General features: G+C 52.4%; 1 protein-coding gene and 2 non-coding genes across 3 annotated transcripts in view; 2 read left to right on the top strand and 1 right to left on the bottom strand.

Annotated features, from left to right (window-relative positions):
* ARMH1 (armadillo like helical domain containing 1) overlaps positions 1 to 15235 on the top strand; it is a 32420-nt gene extending 17185 nt beyond the window's left edge. The window contains 7 exon segments of the mRNA XM_029082951.2: positions 9746 to 9868; positions 10913 to 10978; positions 11410 to 11416; positions 12872 to 13001; positions 13523 to 13600; positions 14325 to 14414; positions 14820 to 15235. Of these exon segments, the coding sequence (XP_028938784.1) occupies positions 9746 to 9868; positions 10913 to 10978; positions 11410 to 11416; positions 12872 to 13001; positions 13523 to 13600; positions 14325 to 14414; positions 14820 to 14981 (656 nt within the window). The 3' untranslated portion in view covers positions 14982 to 15235.
* LOC114805614 lies at positions 6222 to 6337 on the top strand. Its single transcript, XR_003753585.1, has one exon. It is a non-coding gene; the product is annotated as a U5 spliceosomal RNA (small nuclear RNA).
* On the bottom strand, positions 7873 to 7988 carry LOC114805603. Its single transcript, XR_003753574.1, has one exon. It is a non-coding gene; the product is annotated as a U5 spliceosomal RNA (small nuclear RNA).
* Positions 15236 to 19305: the final 4070 nt, after the last annotated feature.

Raw genomic sequence — 19305 nt, 5'->3', positions numbered from 1 at the left:
ATGAATTTTATTCATTCACTAGTATTTATGGAACACTTTTATGTGGAGAGTATTGTATTTATGGAGCACTTTTATGTGGAGAGTATTATACTAAAGCATTTGGAAGGAGAAGTGCTGCAAAAGAGACAATCCCAGTCCAATGACGGGCTCGTAGTAATTTGTCACTCACCTTGCATATTGTACTTTGCAACCAATATTTGCTGAGCGCTTGCTGTGCTAAGCGCTCTAGGAGAATACAGCGTTAATGAATCCTATTTATTGAGTGCTTACAACGCTAAGCACTTTAGGAGAGGACACCGTGAACAATCATTTATTGAGTGCTTTTTAATGCTATGCATTTTGGAGTACAGCATAATAATGCTATTTATTGAGTGCTCAACTGTGCTAAACGCTCAGGAGAATACAGCGTTAATAATCCCATTTATTGAGTGCTCACTGTGCTAAGCGCTCTAGGAGATCACAACTTTAACAATCCTATTTATTGAGTGCTTTTTTGTGCTACACGTTTTAGGAGAGTACGGCGTTAACAAACTGTATTTATTGAGTGTTTACCGTGTTAGCACTCTGGGAAAATACAGCGTCAATAATCCTATTTATTGAGTGCTTACTGTGCTAAACGCTCTAAGTGGAATATAGCGTTAATAATCCTATTTATCGAGTGCTAACTGTGCTAAGCGCTCTAGGAGAATAGTGTTAATAATCCTATTTATTGAGTGCTTACTGTACTAAGCGCTTTAGGAGACTACAACGTGAACAGTCCTATTATTGAGTGCTTTTTATGCTACGCATTTTAGGAAAGTAACGGCGTAAACCGTATTTATTGAGTGCTTACTGTGCTAAGCGCTCTAGGAGAATACAGCAGTAATAATCCTATTCATTGAGTGCTTACTGTACTAAGCGCTTTAAGGAGACTACAACGTGGAACAGTCCTATTTATTGAGTGCTTTTGTCGGCCACGCGTTTTAGGAATGTACAGCGTTAACAACCGTATTTATTGAGTACTTACTGTGCTAATCGCTCTAGAGAATACAGCAGTAATAATCCTATTTATTGAGTGTTTACTCTGCTAAGCGCTCTAGAGAAATACAGCGTTTAATAATCCTATTTATCGAGTGCTAACTGTGCTAAAGCGCTCTAGGAGAATACAGTGTTAATAATCCTATTTATTGAGTGCTTAACTGTACTAAGCGCTTTAGGAGACTACAACGTCCTATTAGGAGGACAGTCCTATTTATTGAGTGCTTTTTATGCAACGCATTTTAGGCAAAGTAGGGCGTTAACCGTATTTGAGTGCTTACTGCGCTAAGCACTCTAGGAGAATAAAGTGGTGAATAATCCCTATTTATTGAGTGTTTACTGTGCAAGCGCTCTAGGAGAATACAGCAGTAATAATCCTATTTATTGAGTGCTTACTGTGCTAAGCACTTTAAGGAGACTACAACGTTAAAATCCTATTTATTGAGTGCTTTTTATACTCTGCATTTTAGGAGAGAACAGTGTTAACTGTATTTATTGAGTGCTCACTGTGCTAAGCGCTCTAGAGAATACAGTGTTAATAATCCTATTATTGGAGTGCTTACTGTGCTAAGCCTTTAGGAGAGTACAGTTTTAAAATCTATTTATTGAGTGCTTTTTATGCTACGCGTTTTAGGATGAGTAACAGCGTTAACAACCTTATTTATTGAGTGCTTACTGTGCTAAGCGCTTTAGGAGACTAAAGTGTTAGAACAGTGCTTGGCACATAGTAAGCGCTTAATAAACACCATAATTATTATTGAGTGCTTTACTATGCTAAGCGCTATAGGAGACTTACAGGGTTAACACCGTATTTATTGAGTGCTTACTGGTACTAAGCGCTTTTAGGAGACTATAGTGTAACCGCCTTGGTAAGACCCATTTTCTGTCCAACAGGAGCTGTTGCGGGAACTTTTTCTTTCTTGTGGTATTTGTAAGCCACTAAACTTTGTGCTAAGTGCTGTGCTCGCTGGGGTAGAGCAGCAGCGTGGCCCTGGTGGATAGAGCAAAGGCCTGGGAGTCAGAGGGCCTGGGTTCTAATCCCAGCTCTGTTCACCTTGCCTGATGTGTGACCCTTGGGCAAGTCACAACTTCTCTGTGCCTCAGTTTCTTCAACTGTAAAGTGGGGGATTAAATAATAATAATAATGTTTGATATTTGTTAAGCACTTACTATGTGCCGAGCACTGTTCTACAGCGCTGGGGTAGATACAAGGTGAATTAGGTTGTCCCTATAGGGCCTATGCCCACCTGATTAAATTGTAATAGGTAATAATAATAATTCTGGTATCTTGTGAGGCACTTACTCTGTGCCAGGCACTGTACTAAGCGCTGGGGTGGATGCAAGCAACAGTCCCCTGTTCCATTTTCCAGATGAGGAAACTGAGGCCCAGAGAGGTGAAGTGACTTTGGGCAGACAAGGGGCAGATCAGGGTTTGGTGACTTTGGCAAGCCACTTCTCAGGGCCTCAGTCCTCCTCATCTCTAAAGTGGGATTTCAATACCTGCCTCCACTTTACTAAAAACGTGAGCTTCCTGGGGGAAAGGACCAATGTCTACACTGATTCTTTCTGCTTCCAGCGCTTAGTACCAGTCCTTGGCATTTAGTAAGTGCTTAACGAATTCCATTTTATTATTACTATTTTATTGCCATTTTATTATTATTAGAGAAGCAGCGTGGCTCAGTGGAAAGAGCTTGGAAGTCAGAGATCATGGGTTCGAATCCCAACTCTGCCCCTTGTCAACTGGGTGACTGTGGGCAAGTCACTTCACTTCTCTGGGCCTCAGTGACCTCATCTGTAAAATGGGGATTAACAGTGCTCTGCACTAAGTGAGCACTTGGACAGATAATAATAATGTTGGTATTTGTTAAGCGCCTACTACGTGCAGAGCACTGTTCTAAGCGCTGGGGTAGATGCCGGGTAATCAGGTTGTCCCACGAGGCTCCCAGTTAACCCCCATTTTACAGATGAGGGAACTGAGGCCCAGAGAAGTGAAGTGTCTTGCCCACAGTCACACAGCTGACAAGTGTGTCCACCCCAGCGCTTAGAACAGTGCTCGGCACATAGTAAGCGCTTAACAAATACCAACATTATTATTATTATTATTAAGTGGCAGAGCGGGGAGTGGAACCCATGACCTCTGACTCCCAAGCCCAGGCTCTTTCCACCGAGCCACGCTGCTTCCCCTTTGGTTGATTCAGGCGTGTTCATTGGGGGCTTGCTGGGTGCAGAGCACTGTACTAAGCGCTTGGAAAGAAGAATTTGGCCAAAAAGAGAAACAATCCCTGCCCCGACAACGGATTAAGCAGAGGCTTCGGCTTGCAAGTGCCCCAGTCGTCCGCTAGAATGGCCCCTTTGACCTTTTTGATCTTCCTCTTATAAAAAAATAGTATTTATTCATTCATTTCCCATTCATTCCAATAGTACTTATTGAGCCCTTTACTCTGTGGCAGAGCACTGTACTAAGCGCTTGGAATGGACAGTTTCGGCAACAGAGAGAGACCAATCCCTGCCCCTTGACGGGCTGACAGTCTAATAGTAATAAATAATAATAATGTTGGTATGTGTTAAGCGCTTACTATGTGCCGAGCACTGTTCTAAGCGCTGGGGTTTAGAAGAAGCAGCGTGGCTCAGTGGAAAGAGCCCCGGGCTGGGGAGTCAGAGGTCATGGGTTCGAATGCCGACTCTGCCACGTGTCTGCTGGGTGAGTGTGGGCAAGTCAGAGAAGCAGCGTGGCGCAGTGGAAAGAGCACGGGCTTTGGAGTCAGGGCTCATGAGTTCGAATCCCAGCTCTGCCACTTGTCGGCTGTGTGACTGTGGGCAAGTCACTTAACTTCTCTGTGCCTCAGTTCCCTCATCTGTAAATGGGGATTAAGACTGTGAGCCCACGTGGGACAACCTGATTCCCCTATGTCTACCCCAGCGCTTAGAACAAGTGCTCGGCACATAGTAAGCGCTTAACAAATACAACATTTTTAGAGAAGCAGCGTGGCTCAGTGGAAAGAGCATGGGCTTTGGAGTCAGGGCTCATGAGTTCGAAATCCCAGCTCTTGCCCACTTGTCCGCTTGTGTGGACTGTGGGCCGAGTCACTTACTTCTCTGTGGCCTCAGTTCCCTCATCTGTAAAATGGGGATATAAGACTGTGAGCCCCACGTGGGACGACCTGATTCCCCTATGTCTACCCCAGCGCTTAGAACAGTGCTCGGCACATAGTAAGCGCTTAACAAATACCAACATTATTATTATTATTATTAAGTCACTTCTCTGTGCCTCAGTGACCTCATCTGTAAAATGGGGATTACAACTGTGAGCCCCATGTGGGACAACCTGATCACCTGTATCTATCCCAGCGCTTAGAACAGTGCTCTGCACATAGTAAGCGCTTAACAAATACCAACATTATTATTATTATTATAAATATTAATCCTGCTCCTATTTAAATAATCCTATTTACGGAGCGCCTACTCGATTTACTATGTGCTAGGCGCCGGGGTAATAATAGTAATGATCGGCTTGAAAATTCACCACTGCTTTCTTTCTTCTTTAGGTTTAATTTGTAGGCAGACAGGACTGTGGAGGACAGGAATATTCATTCATCCATTCAACAGTATTTATTGAGCGCTTACTATGTGCAGAACACTGTACTAAGCGCTTGGAATGGACAAATCGGTAACAGATACTGAGGGGTAGTTTCTGTTTTCATCCAGTGGTTAGTAAAGTGCCCCAGTGCTTAGTGCTGTGCCTAGCACATTGTAAGCACTTAACAAATACCATTATTTTTATTGAGAAGCAGCGTGGCTTAGTGCAGCGTGGCTCAGTGGAAAGAGCCCGGGCTTGGGAGTCAGAGGTCATGGGTTCAAATCCCGGCTCTGTCCCTTGGCTGTGTGACTGTGGGTGAGTCACTTCACTTCTCTGGGCCTCAGCTCCCTCATCTGTCAAATGGGAATGAAAACCGGGAGCCTCACGTGGGACAACCTGATGACCCTGTATCTACCCCAGCCCTTAGAACAGTGCTCTGCACATAGTAAGCGCTTCACAAATACCAATGTTATTATTATTATACCAGCGCCTAGAACAGTGCTCTGCACAGAGTAAGCACTTAACAAATACCAACATTATTAGTATTATTATTATTAAAATGGGGATTAAAACTGTGAGCCCCACTTGGGACAACCTGAATCACCTTGTATCCCCCAGCGCTTAGAACAGTGCTTTGCACACAGCGCTTAACAAATACCACCATTTATTAATTTTTTATTCCTCCTCCTCCTCACCTCCTCCCCCCTTCCTCCCTGCCCTCTCTTCTTCCTTCCTCTTCCTCTCCTTTCCTTCTCCTCCTCTTCTTCCTCTTCCTCCTCCTCTCCTCCTCCTCCTCTTCTTCCTCTCTCCCTCTCTCCTCCTCTCCTCTTCTCCTCTCCTCCTCTTCCTCTCCTCCTTCTCCTCCTCTTCTTCCTCTCCTCCTCTTCCTCTCCTCCTTCTCCTCCTCTTCTTCCTCTCCTCCTCTTCCTCTCCTCTTCCTCCTCCTCTTCCTCTCCTCCTCTTCCTCTCCTCCTCCTCCTCTCTTCCTCCTTCTCCTCCTCCTCCTCTCTCCTCCTCCTCCTCCTCTCTCCTCCTCCTCCTCCTCTTCCTCCTCCTCTTCCTCTCCTCCTCCTTCTCCTCCTCCTCTCTTCCTCCTCTCCTCCTCCTCCTCTTCCTCTCCTCCTCCTCCTCCTCTCTCTCCTCCTCCTCCTCTCTCTCTTCCTCCTCCTCCTCCTCTTCCTCTCCTCCTCCTCCTCTTCCTCCTTCTCCTCCTCCTCCTCCTCTCTTCCTCCTTCTCCTCCTCCTCTTCCTCTCCTCCTCCTCCTCTCCTCCTCTCTTCCTCCTCCTCTTCCTCCTTCTCCTCCTCCTCTTCCTCTCCTCTTCCTCCTCCTCCTCCTCTCCTCCTCCTTCCCTCCTCCTCCTCCTCCTCCTCCCCTGCTCTCCTCCTCCCCCAAGACATCTGCATACCCACAGTCCTTTGCTTTCCCCCGGACGTTTGCTCTTGTCCCGTTTCCAACGGTCCCGGAGCGTTTCTCCTCTTGTCCAGAACGAAGGTCAGCCTTTTGGGAAAGCCCTGGGGAAAGGAGATTCCCCGTCGGAAGGAATTGCCCCCTCAGGGGGTGTGGGGCATCCATAAGCTGGCTGAGGATCGCCCGCCCTGGGTTGCGCAGGCCACAGTCCATTCTTCATACTCTGGTTTCTCTTCAGATCGCACAAATCTTTCGCCTTTTACTAAAGATTTCCGTGGAGAGGAACAATTATGAGTGCGTAACCAGTTTTTTGAGGCCTTGCTTCGGCGAGGCTGCCTCTAGAGTGTTAAAAATAGGTATAGTGTTTCATCATAGCAATAAGGGTGGTATTTCCTAAGTGTTTACTACGTGCAAAGCATTGCTTTAGCCGTTGGGGAGTTACAGGGTGATCAGGTTGGCATCCGTGGGGCTCGCAGTCCTTATCCCCATTTTACAGGGTGATCAGGTTGGCATCCGTGGGGCTCGCGGTCCTTATCCCCATTTTACAGATGAGGTAACCGAGGCCCAGAGAAGGAGGATAATGTTGGTATGTGTTAAGCGCTTACTATGTGCAGAGCATTGTATTAGCGCGGGGGTAGATAGGTGATCAGGTTGTCCCATGTGAGTCTCTCAGCCTTCATCCCCATTTTACAGGTGAGGGAACTGAGGCCCAGAGAAGAAGAATAATTTTGGTACTTGTTAAGCGCTTACTATGTGCAGAGCACTGTTCTAAGCGCTGGGGGAGATAGAAGGTCATCAGGCAACTGAGGCCCAGAGAAGTGACGTGGCCAAGGTCACACAGCGGACCAGTGGAGGTGTTTGGAAAGTACAGGTGAGCGACAGATGGAGACCATCCCTGCCCACACCGGGCTCACAGTCCAGAAGGGGGGAGACAGACTGCAAAACAAGTAAAATAGGCATCATTTATAAAGAAAATTATAATATAGAATTATATTTAATAAATGATAAAAATCGAATTATAGATTGAGAAGCCGCGTGGCTCAATGGCAAGAGCCGTCACTGGGCAGGGGCTGTCTCTGTTGCCGATTTGTCCATTCCAAGCGCTTAGTACAGTGCTCTGCACAGAGTAAGCGCTCAATAAATGCTATTGAATAAGAGCCCGGGCTGGGGAGGCAGAGGTGGTGGGTTCTAATCCCGACCCCGCCCCTTGTCAGCTGGGTGACTGTGGGCAAGTCACTTCACTTCTCTGGGCCTCAGTTCCCTCATCTGGAAAATGGGGATGGAGACTGGGAGCCCCACGTGGGGCAACCTGAACACCCTGTATCCCCCGCCCCCAGCGCTTAGAACAGTGCTCTGCACACAGTAAGCAAATTATATTCTTCCAAAAAAAAAAGTCCCAAAACCCTTGTTCTCCCAAACGCTCAGTACAGTATTCTGCACACAGTGAGAGCTGGGCAAATTACCTTCTTCCAAAAAAAAAAAACCCCAAACCCTTGTTCTCCCAAGCGCCTAGCACAGTGCTCTGCATACAGTGAGCGCCGGGCAAATGATATTCTTCCGAAAACATCCCCCAAAACCGTTGTTCTCCCAAGCGCTGTGTGCTCTGCACACAGTGAGAGCACTTCGCAAATTATATTTTTTAAATAAAAAAACCACCTAAAACCTTTGTTCTCCCAAGCGCTTAATACAGTGCTTTGCGCACAGTAAGAACTTGCTATATAGGATGTTGGAGTTTGAATCAATCGCAAACAGGTACACCACGTTATATAGGATGAAAAATAATTAAGAACGCAAATGCACGTTAGCTTTCTCGTTATTTAAAGTAGTTGACTAATAAACTGTTAGATCTATTATTGATACTGCAAAGGGAGCCTCGCCGGAGCAAGGCCTCAAAAAATTAGTTACAAACTCATAATCGTTCCTCTCCACGGAAATCTTTAGTAAAAGGCGAAAGATTTTTACGATCTGAAGAGAAACCAGAGTATAAAGAAGAGCACGTGAGGAGGCCCTGCGGATATTGGCGATCCAGGGTACACTTATGGGGACCCCGTCCCTGCCAGATCGAAACCCTTCTTCTTGTGAAGCCCCATCGGGCGGATGTTTCTAGTTTCCCCCGCGCTCCCCTTCCTTACTTGCGCTGAAAAAATTCGAAAGGGAAAGCCTGAAAACTCACATTGCCCGCCCCCGGTGCATTGTGGGCATGCAAATGAGGCATGCAAACGAGGCGCCCCGTCTTCCGGATTGGGGGGCCGCAAAGGTCGGTGGCCTGGTTTCCAGCCGAGATGATGATGGCACTTCCTAAGCGCTTTACTAATAATGTTGGTATTTGTTAAGCGCTTACTATGTGCAGAGCACTGTTCTAAGCGCTGGGGTAAACCCAGGGGAATCGGGTTGTCCCACGCGGGGCTCACAGTCTTAATCCCCATTTTACAGATGAGGGAACTGAGGCCCAGAGAAGTGAAGTGACTTGCCCACAGTCACACAGCTGACAAGTAGCAGAGCTGGGATTCGAACTCATGGTACTACCGCGCCAAGCACTGTGCTAAGCGCTGGAGGGATACGCAGGTCATCGGGTCGGCCCCCGTGGGCTCACAGGCTTCGTCCCATTTGACAGAGGAGGGCAGCCGAGGCCCTGAGAAGCGAGGCCGGCTGGCCAAAGTCACCCAGCTGACAGGCGGCGGAGGCGGGATTAGAACCCCACCACCTCTGACTCCCAGCCGCGGGCTCTTGCCCGCTGAGCCGCGCCGCTCTCGGTATATGTAGGAGTATTGTTTTAATGAGGTGTTCATCCCCTTGATTCTTTTTATTGCTGTTGTTTTTGTCTGTCCGTCTCCCCCGCTGAGACCCGTGAGCCCGTCAGAGGGCAGGGATTATCTCTATCTGTTACCGATTGTGTCCGTTCCAAGCGCTTAGTCCAGTGCTCTGCACATAGTAAGCGCTCAATAAATACTATTGAATGAATGAATGTAGGAGCATGAGAAGCAGCGTGGCTCAGTGGCAAGAGCCCAGACTTGGGAGTCAGAGGTCATGGGTTCTAATCCCTGTCCGCCGCTTGTCTGCTGTGTGACCTTGGGCAAGTCACTTCACTTCTCTGGGCCTCAGTTACCTCATCTTAAAATGGGAATTAAGACCGTGAGCCCCACGTGGGAGAACCTGATCACCTTGTATCCCTCCAGTGCTTAGAAAAGTGCCTGGCCGCCCGGTAAGCGCTTAAGAGATACCGTAACGAAAACCCCAAACGCCGTCCCTGTCCCACCCAGGGCCCACCGTCTCAACCCGCTTTTACAGACGAGGGAAATGAGGCACCGAGGAGTAGGTGACTTGCCGGGGTCACGCGGCAGAGGCGGGATTAGAACCCAGGTCCCTCCGGCTCCAGGCCCGGGGTTCTAGCAGTTAGGCCAAGCCGCCTCTCGGGACCCGGGCCACCGGCTGCGCTGGGAGACGCCAGGGGGCCGAAGGGTGCGGCGTGGCTCAGTGAAAAGAGCACGGGCTTGGGAGTCAGAGGTCATGGGTTCGAATCCCGACTCTGCCACTTGTCAGCTGTGTGACTGTGGGCAAATCACTTCACTTCTCTGTGGCCTCAGTTACCTCATCTGTAAAATGGGGATGAAGACTGTGAGCCTCACGTGGGGCGACCTGATGACCCTGTATCTACCCCAGCGCTTAGAACGGTGCTCTGCACATAGTAAGCGCTTCACAAATACCAACATTGTTGAAGGGTGTCTTCTTCTCCCTCCGCTAGCCATTCAGCTGATCCAAATCCTCATGGGCTTCGAGGCGCGCTGGGCCGTGCTCCGGGGCCTGGTGGCCCTCCTGAAACCAACTCCCAAGGAGACCGACGAGCCGCTGCCCCAAATCCTGAATGGTGAGAGAGGTCCCCGCAGCTCCCCGCTCCTCCTCCGGCTTCTGGTGGGAACCCCGGTGGGGCCGGGGGGGCGAGGCGGGGGTCCCGTCGCCGGAGCGTCTCGGGGAAGCCAACGTGGCCGGCTCTCAGACTTGAGGTGCCCGCCTCTCCGCACCGGGGGCACGGGGGTGCCCCGACATGAGCCATGGCCCTGCCGTCCTTCCCTCCCCTTCCCTGTGGGAAGCCCTCCCGGAGCCTCTTTTCCCTCCTTCCCTTTCCCTGTGGAAAGCCCTCCCGGAGCCATCCTTTTCCCTCCTCTTCCCTTTCCCTGTGGAAAGCCCTCCGGAGCCTCCTTTTCCCTCCTCTTCCCCTTTCCTGTGGAAAGCCCTCACGAGCCTCCTTTCCTCCCCTTCCCTGTGGGAAACCCTCACGGAAGCCTCGTTTTCCCTCCCCTTTCCCTGTGGGAAGCCCTCCCGGAGCCTCCTTTGCCCTCCCCCTTCCCTTTCCCTGTGGAAAGCCCTCACGGAGCCTCCTTTTCCCTCCCCTGCCCTGTGGAAAGCCATCACGGAACCTCCTTTTCCCTCCCTTCCCTTCCCAGTGGAAAGCCCTCACGAGCCCTCCTTTTCCTTCCCCTTCCCTGTCTGGTGGGGAAGCCCATACGGTGCGCTCCTTTTCCCTCCCCTTCCCTTCCCTGTGGGGAAGCCCCTCCCGGACCTCCTTTGCCCCTCCCCTTCCCTTTCCCCTGTGGAAAGCCCTCACGGAAGCTCCATTTTCCCTCCCCTTGCCCTGTGGAAAGCCATTCACGGAACCTCCTTTTCCTCCCCTTCCCTTTCCCAGTGGAAAGCCCTCACGGAGCCTCCTTTTCCTTCCCCTTCCCTGTCTGTGGGAAGCCCATACGGCGCCTCCTTTTCCCTCCCCTTCCCTTCCCCTGTGGAAAGCCCTCCCTGAGCCTCCTTTGCCCTCCCTTCCCTTTCCCTGTGGAAAGCCTTCATGGAACTCCTTTCCCCTCCCTTCCCTGTCTGCGGGAAGCCTCGCGAGCCTCCTCTTCCCTCCCCTTCCCTCCAGACTCGTCGGTGCTCCAGATCTCCAACTGCCTCCCGGTGTTCCTCCAGCAAGCCGCCGCCGCCAAAGGCCATCGGGTGAGCGTGGTTGGCAGGAGTGTCGCACCGCGGGCAGCCCAGGGGCTGGGGCGAGGGGAGAGACTCCCCGGCCGCTTGTCGGCTGTGGTGACCTTGGGCACTTCACTTCACTTCTCTGGGCCCCATTCCCTCCTCTGTAAAGTGGGGATGAAGACTGTGAGCCTAACGGGGGACAACCTGATGACCCTGTATCGATCCCGGCGCTTCGAACAGTGCTTGGACACCTAGTAAGCGGCTTAACAGAATACCAACATAATTATTGCCGGCTTCTCAACTCCCCCCGCGCTGCCGAAATCCCTAGTGGAAAGCGATAAAACTTGCACATTAATGGACGACAGGAGAAAACCCAACTTGGGCAGATCTGCCTAAATAATAATGACGGTATTTGTTAAACGCTTACTCTGTGCCAAGCACTGTCCTAAGCGCTGGGGTAGATACAAGGTAATCAGGTTGTCCCACGTGAGGCTCGCAGTCTTCATCCCCATTTTACAGAAGAGGGAACCGAGGCACAGAGAAGTGGAGTGACTTGCCGAAGGTCACACGGCCGACAAGGGGCGGAGGCGGGATTAGAACCCAGGTCCTCTGACTCCCAAGCCCGGGCTCTTTCCACAGTGCTCCGCACACAGTCAGCGCTCAATAAATACGACGGAATGAATGAATGCTGCCCTCTTAACGGAGAGGGGCAGCCTACCCAATATCCAATGAGGCCCCCCCTCTGTTTTTAAAATGGCACTTACTATGCGTCAAACACTGTGCTAAGCACTTCAGATTGGACACAGTCTGTGTCCCGCCTGGGGTTCACGGTCTAGGAAGGAGAACGGGAGAACTGAGGCACCGGGAAAGGTGAAGCGACTGGCCCAGCGTCACGGAGGAAGCAGATCGGCGGGCCAGGATTAGAACCCAGGTCCTCTGACTCCCAGACCCCGTGCTCTTTCCACTGGGCCACGCTGGTTCCGGGGAGTATCTGAAGAAGTTCTCTCTCCCGACCCCCCCGGGGTGGAGAGGAAAGAGGAGACACCTGGAAGGATTAAACATCCGTTCCGGTCGTCCGGCGTAGAGAAGCGTGCCCCGACTCCCTGGCCCCCAGACCCCAGTCTCTAGAGGAAAACCCGCTTTTAAGGCAGATAAATGCGTTGTGAGCTCTTCAGCAGCCAGCGTGAGAAATGCCCGGAGGGCGTGACGCTGCCGTGCTAAATCAACTTGGATTCCGGCCGCTTTGACTGACACGGGTCGGCCTCCCCCGATCCCGTTCCAACAACCCCATCCAATCTGGACAGCCTTAACCCCCTCTGAAAGTTCGATTCACGCCTGTTCGTACGCATTTCCCGGCAGCGATCTCACTTTGTCCTCACCGCCTGCCTCCTTCGAGGTAGACGAGAGGAGCGGGCATCGCGATGACAGATTACGGAGACCTCAACCTGGAGGGATGATTTGTTTCTCCTTCCTCTCCCCCGCCGCCCCCAATCAAGGCCCCGGGGGCGTGGAGAGGGGCAAGACTAGAACCCGGGTGTCCGGGTTGCAAATCCAATCCCGCTCGCACGCTGGGTGCGAGGAGAGCCGAGCTAAACCAGGGAGTCGAAAGGACGCCAGTTGCCTGATGGAAAGAGCCCGGGCCTGGGCGTCCGAGGGTCCTAATCTCGGCTCTGCCCCGTGACTTCGGTCGCTCCCCCTCTCCGCCCCTCGGTTACTCCCTCTGTAAAATGGGGATTGAGACCGTGAGCCCTGTGTGGGACGGGGACTGTGTCCACTCGATCTGCTCGTGTCCCCCCAGCGTTTAGGACAGTACATGGTAAGGCGCTTAACGAATACCATAAAAAAGGCCCTTCCCAGCCCCCCCCCCCCAGGCCTCGATGGAGCCGCTTCCTCTCTCCCCTCCCGCCCCCAGCATCTTGGTCCGCGGCTCCAGGACCGTGGCGGAGGATCTGCTGCAGCTGCAGGTGGTCCACGGACTCCTGTACGCCATGGGCAACCAGGACCACACCAACTCCCAGCGGCTGGCCGGCCTCTCCCTGGAGGTGAGCGGGGGCGGGGGACCAGCCGGGGGGACGGTGCAAGGTGGAAAGGGGGACCGGGTCCGGATGGGGGGAGTGAGCGCGCTGCCTGGACGGGAAGGGAAAGGACCTCGGAGCGCGATACGGGCAGGGACTGCGTCCGCTGATTCTTGTTATTCTTAATAATCAGAACAGTAAAAACGCTTACTATGCACCAGGCGCTGTAGCAGTAATAATCGTGGTGTTTGGTCAGCGCTTTCGACGTGCCAGGAACTTTATTATGCGCTGGGATGGACACAAGCGAATCAGGTTGGCCCCGGGCCCGTCCCACGTGGGGCTGACGAGCTCAGTTTTTACCGATGAGGTCGCTAAGGCCCAGAGGAGCGAAGCGACTCGCCCAGGGTCCCGCGGCAGACAAGCGGCAGAGCCGGGATTAGAACCCGTGACCTTCTGACACCCCCCCCCGACCCGGCTCTCTGCAGATAGTGTTGGATAAATCCAGCTGATCGATCGGTAATTCCCCGCCCCTCACTCTCCGCCTGCAGGCCTTGGTGCAGATGTTCCCTGTCGTGCACGAGCAGGTGAAGATGGCGATGGGGGAGACGTTGTTCCAGTTCTTCCTGGTAAGGCGACCCTGGAACCTCCTCCAGGGGCCCGGAAGGAAAGCCCACCGGCCCCCCGGGGAGAGCCCGAGTCGGGGGCCGGCAGCTGCTCTCCCCTGGCCAAACCAGCTGGTTCCGTCCGCCCTCGCGGGGAGGGGAGAGGCCGGGGCCTGTGTGCGGGGTTCCACTACGGGCGGACCGCTTGCCCTGTGGGATCCTAGGAATTCCACGTCGCCGCCAGTGTGCAGGCCGTAGATTCGAAGGAGCAAACCGAGGAACGTGGGAGGGGGAGGGGAGGCCCCGGGTCCGTCCCAGCTTGCCGGGATTCCGCCCCGTCTCTCAAGCCTCGGGCCTTTGTCCCACGCGGCCGGTCAGACCTGCTTCGACCCTTATCCCTGTCTCCCAGTCGGAGACCCCCCTAATTCTGGAAAACCGCTGGCCTTCGGGGGGGGGGTCACGTGCTCAGACCCGCCGGAGTGACCTCTTGCCATCGCACCTCAGGGCCAGCGTGTCCAAAACTATCTGTCGGCCGGATCCTTTCCCTCCAAACCCTCTCCTCTCACCCGACCTCCCCAACGCAACTCGGCGACACGACCTTCCTCCCGTCAGTCGTGTTGGCTTGAGCGTCTGCTCTGGGCAGAGTACTGTACTGAGGCGCTTGGGAGAGGACAATACCACGGATTGGGAGGGAGAGCTCACAGTCAACGGGGCTTACAGTCTGCGGTCGCTGTGGGTTGTTGTCTAGAGCAACATGGAAGATTTTTACCTCAACTTGGACCCCATCCAGGCTGAGATCCTGACGTCCAATAAAGTCACCATCCTCTCCGGTGAGCCGGTAGGGAGGAGTGCGGGGGACCCCAGCCTTACCGCCGCTCAGCCACGACCTGAGCTTCAATCAGCGGTATTTACTAGAGCGCTTACTAGGTGCAGAGCGCTGTATTAACTGCTTGGGAGCGTGCAATACACCAGAGCCAGCAGACACGTTCCCCGCCTGCACCGTATCTTTAAATCATGCATTATAAACTCTGGTGGATGTGTCTCCGCCTCTAGATCTTCAGCTCACTGGGGGCAGAGAATGGCGTCCTTCTAACTCTCTACTGTACTCGCCGCGTAGAGAGCGCTCAATAAATACCATTGATTTGAATAAGCTTGCCGCCTGGGGGGGGGGAACGCTAACATTAATTTGAATTTTGTAATAACATTTACAGTCGTGAAAATCTCTCGCCTTTTTGCGTTGTAGCAAGAGAGAGCCTCCAGGATCCCCCCAGACATCCTCCCTCCGCTGACCCGAGAGCCGGGAGCGGTTCCCTCGGGCTGGGAGCAGAAGGGAGAGGAGGCCGAAAAGGCAAAAATGGATGGTTTTGAGGCTGACGGAGAGGAGGCTCTGGGAGCCTCGGCCTAAAAAACCGCCCTGCCCCCCGAGCCCCTGCCAACCGGCGGCGAGATTTGGAAAGGAATCACGAGTGAGAACGGAGCCCCACGGGGCTGCACAGGGTCTCAGCGGCGGCTTGTAACCAGACAAGAAGGGGAACCGGGTGGGGGGAGGTTGGAGAACATGCCGACAGGGAGATCTAATTCTCCTCCCTGGTCTGGCCGGGGAAGGGGCTCCGTCCGGTAGGTAGTGCCCGATGTAATAAATGATTAATTTACCGATAATGAGCAGCTGGTCCATGAGGCGTGCTGGGTGTGCGTGGGCACCTGGGTGTCAGGCCGAGACACACCAGGCCAGGGGCCTGTGCTGAGGGAGAGAAGACCCCGTTCTGGCCCCCTTTGAAGCCCGCCTGGATGCCAGTCCCGGCTCTGTCAAGTGTCTGCTGTGTGACCTTGGACAAGTCACTTGTCTGGGCCTCCGTTTCCCCCCTCTGTAAAGGGTTCAAACACCTGCCCTCACTCCCGCTTGGACTGGGTCAATCAATCTTACTGAGCACTGACTGTATGCAGAACGCTGTCCTCGGCTCCCGGGGGGAGGACAATATTAACAGAATCGAGTGCAATGTAACAGAACAGATTAAAGTTGCATCTACCCCGGCGTTTAACACGGTGCTTGGCACAGAGTAAGGGCTTAAGACAGTCCAGTATTATTATTGTTATCACTCGGAGGAGGGGGAACCAGAAAAGAAGGAAAAAGATGGTTCGGGGGGTTGAGAAAAGTGAGTGATTGTAAGGAAAAGGTCATAGAATTGGGCTGTTTAGCCAGAGAGAAGCTAAGAGGTGACTCGGTCACGCGATGGCCTGGAAAATGAAAACGCTGAAGAGATTTTGGTTGAAAATGAGGAAGATCTTGCTTCTCGGGGACCGTCTCCCCTCTCAGAGTGTAAGCTCCGTGTGAGCAGAGAACTTGTCACTTTAGTATTTCCAGTCGGGTGGCCCTCACTAACTATTAGCGGCGGTATTCAGTGCTTAGTACCTAATAATAATGACGATGGTATTTGTTAAGCGCTTATTATGGGCCGAGCACTGTTCTAAGCGCTGGGATAGGTACAAGGTGATCAGATTGTCCCACGTGGGGCTCACAGCCTTAATCCCCATTCTACGGAGGAGGTCACTGAGGCCCAGAGAAGTGAAGCGACTTGGCCAAAGTCGCACAGCCGACAAGTGGCGGAGCCGGGATTAGAAACCCCGACCTCTACTCCCGAGCCCGGGCCCTTTCCACTAAGCCCCTCGGCTTCTCCGCAAGCACCGCTAGGAAGAGCTGTGCAGGGAGAAGAATGATCGCTGAAAAATAAACTATCAAGGAACCACTGCGGACCCTCACCTCTGGAAACCTTAAGAAAAGAACGCACACACGTCCCCCTGATACTGGATTGCTCAGTTATTTTCCTGCTTGGAAAGAGGGCTGAGACACAAATGACCTCTTGGCACAGTCACCATGTCCTCAGTAGTCTGTCAAAAGAAATTATGGAGTGATTGGGGGGGCCCTGCAGCTGCAAAGTGAGGAAGCCAGAGAAAGTGGACGGGGGGCTTGACAGAACGGACAAATCCTCTCCTCCATACACATCACACAGTTGAAATACCGGTCACTCATGTATTTATTGACGCCTTACTGTGTACAGAGCAATTGCACTAAGCCCTTGGGAGAGTAAAATACGACAATACAACAGATTCCCTGCCCACGGCCGAGTTTACGGTGTAGAGGGGACTTGGCTGTCTCTCTAAGCCAGTGTCTTGAAGTTATCTTCGACTCCTCCCTCTTTTTCCATCCCCCACAGTCAGCTGCCACCAAATTCTGCCTAGTCCTCGTTCCCCAACACCCGCAGAATCCTCCTCGCCTCTCCGGCCGAAGGGCGAGTCCCCCCATTGTCGTATACACCTGCCTTCTGCCGTCGGCCCTCCTCCCCGCCCCCTTGCTTCAGCCTCACCCCAGTCAGGCTGTATCTCGCCTTCTGCCTGGATCATCTTTTTACTGATTCATCATCCTGGACCCATCTCAAAACTCCAGTTGGTGGAAGGGAGGGAGGGAGGGAGGGGAGGGAGGGAAGGGGAAGGAAGGAAGGAAGAAGGAAGGAAGGAAGGAAGGAAGAAGGAAAGGAAGGAAGGGAAAGGGAAGGGAAAGGAAGGGAAAGGAAGGGAGAAGGAAAAGGAAGGGGGGAAGGAAGGGAAAGGAAGAAAGGAAGAAGGAAGAAGGAAGGAGGAAGGAAGGAAGGAAGAAAGGAAGGAAGGAAGGAAGGAAGAGGAAGGAAGGAAGAAGAAGGAAGGAAGGAAGGAAGGAAGGAAGGAAAAAAGTGAGAGGGGGGAGGAAGAAGAGAGAGAGAGAGTGAAAGAAAGAAAAAGGAAGGAAGGAAGGAAGGAAGGAAGGAAGGAAGGAAGGAAGGAAAGGAAGGAAGGAAGAAGGGAAGAACCAAATAAAGAAATAAAGAAAAGAAGGAAGAAAGGGAAAAAGGAAGAAAGAGAACAAAAGAAAAAGAAGGAAGAAAGAGAAAGAAAATAAAGAAAGAGGAAAGAAAGAAAAGAGAAAAATAAAGAGAAAGAAAGAAAAAGAGAAAAATAAAGAAAAAAAGAAAGAAAAAAGAGAAAGAAGGAAAAGGGAGAAGAAAACGAACTACATTTCCCGAGAGGCCCCCGCGCGCGGAGACCGGAAGTGGGGGCGGGAAGGCGCCCGGATCCGCTTCCGCGAGACGCCGGGCGCGCGGGATTTAAACGCGGCGGTTGACGCCTCGTGCGTTTCTGACAGAATTTTTACGTCCGTTCGTGTCCTTCTCTCTCTCTTCCCCGCGCTCGGCCAGGACGGTGATGAACACGACGCTGGTCAGCCGCCTCCCCCGGCCTCACCATCAAGATCCAACGCAGTAACGGTGAGGGGCCCCCGGACCCCCGGCGGGGATGGGGCGGGGCCGGGCGCCGTCCATCACTCCGGAGGATCCCCGCCCTTTTCTGTTTGAGCTGCGCGTGCGCGGACGCCCCGCCCTTCTCTCCCCGCCCCTTTCTGGGCTGATAGAGGAGCTGCGCGTGCGCAGTAGCCCTCTCCTCTCCCCCCCCGCCCTTTTCTGGGCGTTTGAGGGACTGCGCGTGCGCAGAAGCCCCTTTTGGCCCCCGCCTCACCACCCTTTTCTGGGCTGCTTGGGGAACTGCGCGTGCGCGGAAGCCCCTTCCTTCTCTCCCCCCGCCCTTTTCTGGGCGTTTGAGGGACTGCGCGTGCGCAGAAGCCCCTTTTCACACATCCCTCCTCCCGCCCTCTTCTGGCGTGTGAGGGACTGCGTGCGCAGAAGCCCCTTTTCACCTAACATTTTTCTGGCGCTTGATCAACTGCGCGTGCGCAGAAGCCCCTTCTTTCTCCCTCCCCTAAGTGGAACAGAGCTTACTATGTGTGAAACACTGTTCTAATAATAATAATGTTGTTATTTGTTAAGCACTTACTATGTGCAGAGCACTGTTCTAAGCGCTGGGTGGATACAGGGTCATCAGGTTGTCCACGCGGGGCTTACAGACTTCATCCCCCATTTTACAGCTAGGTAATGAGGCACGAGAAGTGAAGTGACTTGCCCACAGTCACCCAGCTGACAAGCGGCAGAGGCAGGATTAGAACCACGACATCTGGCTCCCAAGCCCGGCTTTTTCCAGTGAGCCACGCCGCGGAATCATCAATCCCTTAAGAAACAGCTTGGCCGGGGGGCAGAAAGTCCTGGGTTCTAATCCCGTCTCTGCCCTTTGTCTGCTGTGTGACCTTAGGCAAGTCACTTCACTTCTCTGGGCCTCAGTGACCTCATCTGTAAAATGGGGATGAAGACTGGAGGCCCACATGGGACAGCCCTGATTGCCCTGTATCTACTTGGCAACCTAGTAAACACTTAACAAATACCATGATCATCATTTATTAGTATTAAAAAAATACCATCCTATTCATCCATCGTATTTATTGAGCTTTTACTGTGTGCAGAGCGCTCTACTAAGCTCTTGGAAAGTACAATTCAGGAATAAAGAGAGACTATTTCTGTCCACACCAGGTTATAGTTAGAAGGGACTTACTAAGACTCGGGCCTTGGTCATGTCACTTCTCTGTACTCAGTCGTCCTCATCCATCAAATGTTAGGGGAAATGCCGCCTCTCCTTTCCTGTTAGTTTGTGAGCCACTTCATTCATTCAATTATATTACTGACCGCTTACTGTGTGCAAAGCACTGTACTGAGCGCTTGGGAGAGTACACTACCCCAGCTTACATTTTATGATGTCCGGGCCGGGCTCCTCTGGTTATCTTGTATTACCCCTGCTCTTAGCATAGAGGAAGCACT

This window comes from Ornithorhynchus anatinus, chromosome 18, assembly GCF_004115215.2.
Source record: "Ornithorhynchus anatinus isolate Pmale09 chromosome 18, mOrnAna1.pri.v4, whole genome shotgun sequence".
NCBI classification, from domain to species: domain Eukaryota; kingdom Metazoa; phylum Chordata; class Mammalia; order Monotremata; family Ornithorhynchidae; genus Ornithorhynchus; species Ornithorhynchus anatinus.
Note: the sequence above shows the minus strand (reverse complement) of the source record. Positions and strands in the feature narration are given on the sequence as shown.